Source organism: Gossypium arboreum, chromosome 8 (genome assembly GCF_025698485.1).
Source record: "Gossypium arboreum isolate Shixiya-1 chromosome 8, ASM2569848v2, whole genome shotgun sequence".
NCBI lineage: Eukaryota > Viridiplantae > Streptophyta > Magnoliopsida > Malvales > Malvaceae > Gossypium > Gossypium arboreum.
In genome coordinates, this window is record NC_069077.1 from 47,715,568 (window position 1) to 47,720,097 (window position 4,530).

Sequence of the window (4,530 nt, forward strand, 5' to 3'; positions counted from 1 at the left end):
ACTACACAATAACAGATGGCATGGCATGGCAACCTTTTTCTTTTCTTTATTGGATTTAATTAAATTGGCGATATAAAGCCGTTGGACTTGGAGACTAGTCCAATATTCCGTTTGTAGTGGGCCTGTATCTTTATACTTTTATAATTATTCAATGACGCTTTAATTTAAGGGGTTTTATTTTTATTAGCCTTACAGAAACAACTTTTGTGTGTTTTTTTCCTTTGATTGAAGGGAGGTTCACCATTTAATAAACTTAAAATTCAAATTTTTGTAATATTAACAATCATAAAGGATGTAATAAAAAAATGAACAATGATGGTATTTTTCATTACAAGTATCTATGTGTAGTTCGTGTTCATGTGATAATTTACTCCTACTGGTAACAGCCACAAACGATTGCTAGTAATGAGGAGCAGTATAATACAAGCTTCTGAGCAGTTGAAGCATCCCTATACTAAGTATGTTCCTCTTTCTATATAATTCGTAACATCTTTAATCGTATTAATTAATCACCTAAAATCCTGTCAATAATAAAAAATAAAAATCCTATGATCATAAAATGTCTTTATAGATTGGTGGTTTCACAGTGTCTTCACTTCATCACTCCGTTTGACTCAGGAGATCCATATCCATATGGATTCTTGCTGGCCCAGTTCCACTGATCCCTGCACATTTCTTCAATGCCGTACCTTGCCCTGCAATCAATCACAACCCAATTCATCTAAGATTCCTCTCCTCAACAATAAAATGAACTTTATAAACTATTGCCTTACCTCCAATTCAATTCACGCTCCGCTTTTTTGGTTGAAGCATACACAATTTCGGCATCACCGGCTCGACGTCCCGCCATTACAAGAGGAATTTTCTGATAAAAGGTCAAACCTTTGCTATGTTAATAAAATTGTCCTAGATACTCTCCCGGACAGAATGGAAGAACAAAAGATCACAAGTACCTTCCCAGATGCCCTTTCAAAAGCATCAACCATCTCCAATACTGATGTTCCTTTACCTGTTCCCAAGTTGTAGACCTCACAACCTATAATAGCATAGCTGGAAGGATTAAGGGCCAATTCTACTTGAAGCAATAAATAGTTGCAAATACAGAAAAGCAACAGTTTAGAAAAAGCCACTTCAATATATTACTCTCGTCTGCTACCATAAACTGAATAATCGAGGCAGCTAGACAGTCACAAACACGACATTACATGGAAGGAAACAAAATAAAGAATGTGAAATATACCTATTTTTGGATCAGATAATTTACGTAATGCAGCAATGTGCCCATCTGCTAAATCAACAACGTGAATATAATCACGTACCTGCAAAGAGACAAGTAACAAGCCTTTTGTCACAAGGAATCACAACCTTGGATGCAAATTTCCCAACCTTTAGGTTTAAGTCTAAAAGAAGTTGTCAAATCTAATGGAAAGAATAATCCCTTAAGTCCTGAAGCATATTGCTTCAAAATGTTGAAGGGCACAAACATTTAATAGCCAAGAAGGGAGCCTGTGCTTCATGAGGTGGTCTACTTGATTACAAGGAAGAAAAGGTTCGCTTATAAAAGGAATCGAAGGAGATGTTAGGTGTTTAAGCACATATCAAGCATAACTGACAAAAAAGTTGTAGATGGAAACTGAACAGAATTCAATAATACTACGGTTCCTACACATATAGTAAACATTTTCTGAAATATGAGATATAATCTAACCGAATTAACAGTAATACTGATAAAAGCTTACCCCAGTACCATCCTTTGTGGCATAATCATTTCCAAAAACTGTCAACGCTGGTCGCCTCCCGACAGCAACTTGTTGCACAAAAGGCATGAGATTGTTTGGAATACCCCGGGGATCCTCACCTATATGGCCACTAGGATGTGCACCAACTGGATTAAAATACCTTAGAAGTATGATCTTCCATTCAGGATCAGAATGATGGACATCACGACAAATTTCTTCTATGAAAAGCTGAAAGACCAACCATGTCAGATATGGGAGAAAATCTCAATTGACAAATTCCTAAGTACTCATAAGAGATTCATGTAAAAAACTAGTAAAAGTGTAATGACTATCCCTGGTCCTTTCTTTATTTATACTGCTTCTTAGAGATGCAAAAGAGTATTCACTTTTGAAAGGCTCATTGCATACCTTCGTCCGTCCATAAGGATTCACTGCAGACAGGGGGGACTCTTCTGTACATGGAACCTCCTTTGGCCAGCCATAAACAGTAGCAGATGAAGAAAATACAAGCTGAAATGTATTAAATTAGAAGACTGATTAATTTACAAAACTAAAACTGACAATCCTACTCGTATTTAATTATACAAATTAGAAAAGTAATTCTAGATTCCATAGGGCCAGCCTCTGCATTTAAATGAACATCTAAGAACTTAGCTTTTGAATGATCGAGAATAAAACCAAGAGCATTTCTCTTTAGCTCTACAGTTAATGCTTTCCTTGGCGATGTAAAGAAACAAAAGACTGAAAATTGCATATTATTTATTTATTTTATAAAGTTATGTGGCTGCAGAAGTATGAAGGGAGAGAGAAGTACATTTTTACATCCATGTGCAGCCATGACTTCCAACAGGGTGATTGTCCCAATGACATTGTTGTCATAATAGAGCAATGGTTTCTCTACACTTTCACCGACCGCTTTTAGTCCAGCAAAGTGAATCACAGCATCAAACCTGCAATATAATCAAGTAGGTTATTGGAGCCTGAGCAAGGGGAATAGGCAAAAGAATAACAGCAAATGGATTCCTCATAGTACTTTGTCTCAGCAAAAAGCTTTTGGATGACTGATCTATCCCTAAGGTCCACCTGCAGTCGAAAGCGAAGGTTCAAACGTTAGAACCATCTCAGATTTATGGTCAGAGCAAATTTCTGATGAATAAATAATATAATGATATAAATTTTTAGTAAACAACTATAATGTCACAATAATTCAACAGCACATGATGGAATTGATTATTGGCAAAATCCCACAAATCCCCATGAACACTTTATTCTCAAAAGAAGCAAAAACAGAAAAATTGAGACCCTTCAACTTCAAGTTTACAGATGATTAAAAGGTTAACAATCAACTACCAAGGTAAAATTAAAGAGGAAAACTTTTAAATATCACCCAGCAAAGCAATGAATAACAGGTATAGTCCAGTAGATAACTAGATTCCAACATTCCAAATCAAAAGAGAGCTTCAATAACATTTTAAGATACTGACAATAAAATAATACCATTGAAGCACCCCAAATAGGCTTTTAAAAATATATACTCCATAAAAGAATCTTCACCTGACAACCCAGTAACTCAGCTTAATGATCAAAGTATTACTACGCTGAACTCTTCAATTTATAAACAATAATTATAAATTAATGCACTAATTTCTTTATCGATCCAAAATAAAAATTTACGTGAAAACATAGCAAATAAATTAAAAAAATAACAGTAATAATTTATCAATTATTTGCGAAATCCCAACTATTCCAACCATTTTCGTCTAAAAAGAAAAAGAAAATTACATATCACCGAATTTTAGAACACCCCATGTTGCCAACTAAAACAATTTTATTATCAAACAAGCCGTCAAGTTAATAAAACTTGACCCAATTAGACTCCAAATTAGCAATTTAAGCATACTAATTAAATAAGCCTTACTGCTCTGGCAACCAACTCAGCAGCCACTCATTGAAAATTACAAAATTACGCCTCGAAACAATTTTTTTCTCTCTTTTTTTTTATAATGTAAATCAGAGAGTTCAACCGTTCAACGAACCTGGCGAAAAGAAAGGTTTCTGCCGAATTGACCGGCGAGTTCTTCAACTCTTTTGATAGCAACAGCGGAGGAATTATCCAGATTATCAGCGACGACAACTTTGTATCCGCCTAAAAGCAACTGCAACACTGTGTGGCTCCCTATATAACCGGCTCCTCCGGTCACCAGAATGTTCTTCGACATGATCGATTCAATCAAACCAAAATACCAAAAAGAGAGGGAAAAAAAAGGAACAACAGAGCAGAGCAGAACTAGGAAAAACGAAAAACCCCAGAGACAAGATAAAACGGAGACAAGAGCGTTAGAAAGAAAAGGACTTGTTCTTTGAATTAAATTAGAGGTAAATGAAGGGGGAATTTATAGCGGGAGGAATGATAATTAATTAGAGAAAAATATATAAAAATCAAAATCCAAATCTAAAGGAAAAGGAATTATTTCCTTGCATTTTCTGAATGAGAAAGAGAGAGAGAGAGAGAGAGATGAGAGGAATAAGGAACGGCCACGTGGAGTGACTTTTGTTTATATTTCAAGTGCGGGAGTCTCTATATAGGTGGCAATTTTTGATCGGTTTGGACTAAATTCAAGAATGAAATACAATGCAATAGATGAATATAGATTAAATTATATTAACTATTGAGATTATGATTTATGAGAATTTTAAAAGATTTAAAATTTTATATATAAGTTGAAAGTCTTAAAGAATTTGAGTTGTATATAATTTTATCTTTTAAAATTTATAATAATTACACCAATAA

General features: G+C 34.7%; 1 protein-coding gene across 1 annotated transcript; it reads right to left on the reverse strand.

The window, feature by feature from the left end:
• Positions 1-243: 243 nt before the first annotated feature.
• LOC108463832 (UDP-glucose 4-epimerase GEPI48) lies at positions 244-4,260 on the reverse strand. Its single transcript, XM_017763772.2, has 9 exons — positions 3,776-4,260; positions 2,773-2,822; positions 2,554-2,689; positions 2,148-2,249; positions 1,740-1,967; positions 1,241-1,319; positions 954-1,036; positions 774-865; positions 244-695 (listed from the first exon to the last, which is right to left on the reverse strand). The coding sequence occupies exons 1-9, from the start codon at positions 3,956-3,958 to the stop codon at positions 593-595; spliced, it is 1,056 nt and encodes a 351-aa protein (XP_017619261.1). The 5' UTR covers positions 3,959-4,260; the 3' UTR covers positions 244-592.
• Between the last annotated feature and the right edge of the window lie 270 nt (positions 4,261-4,530).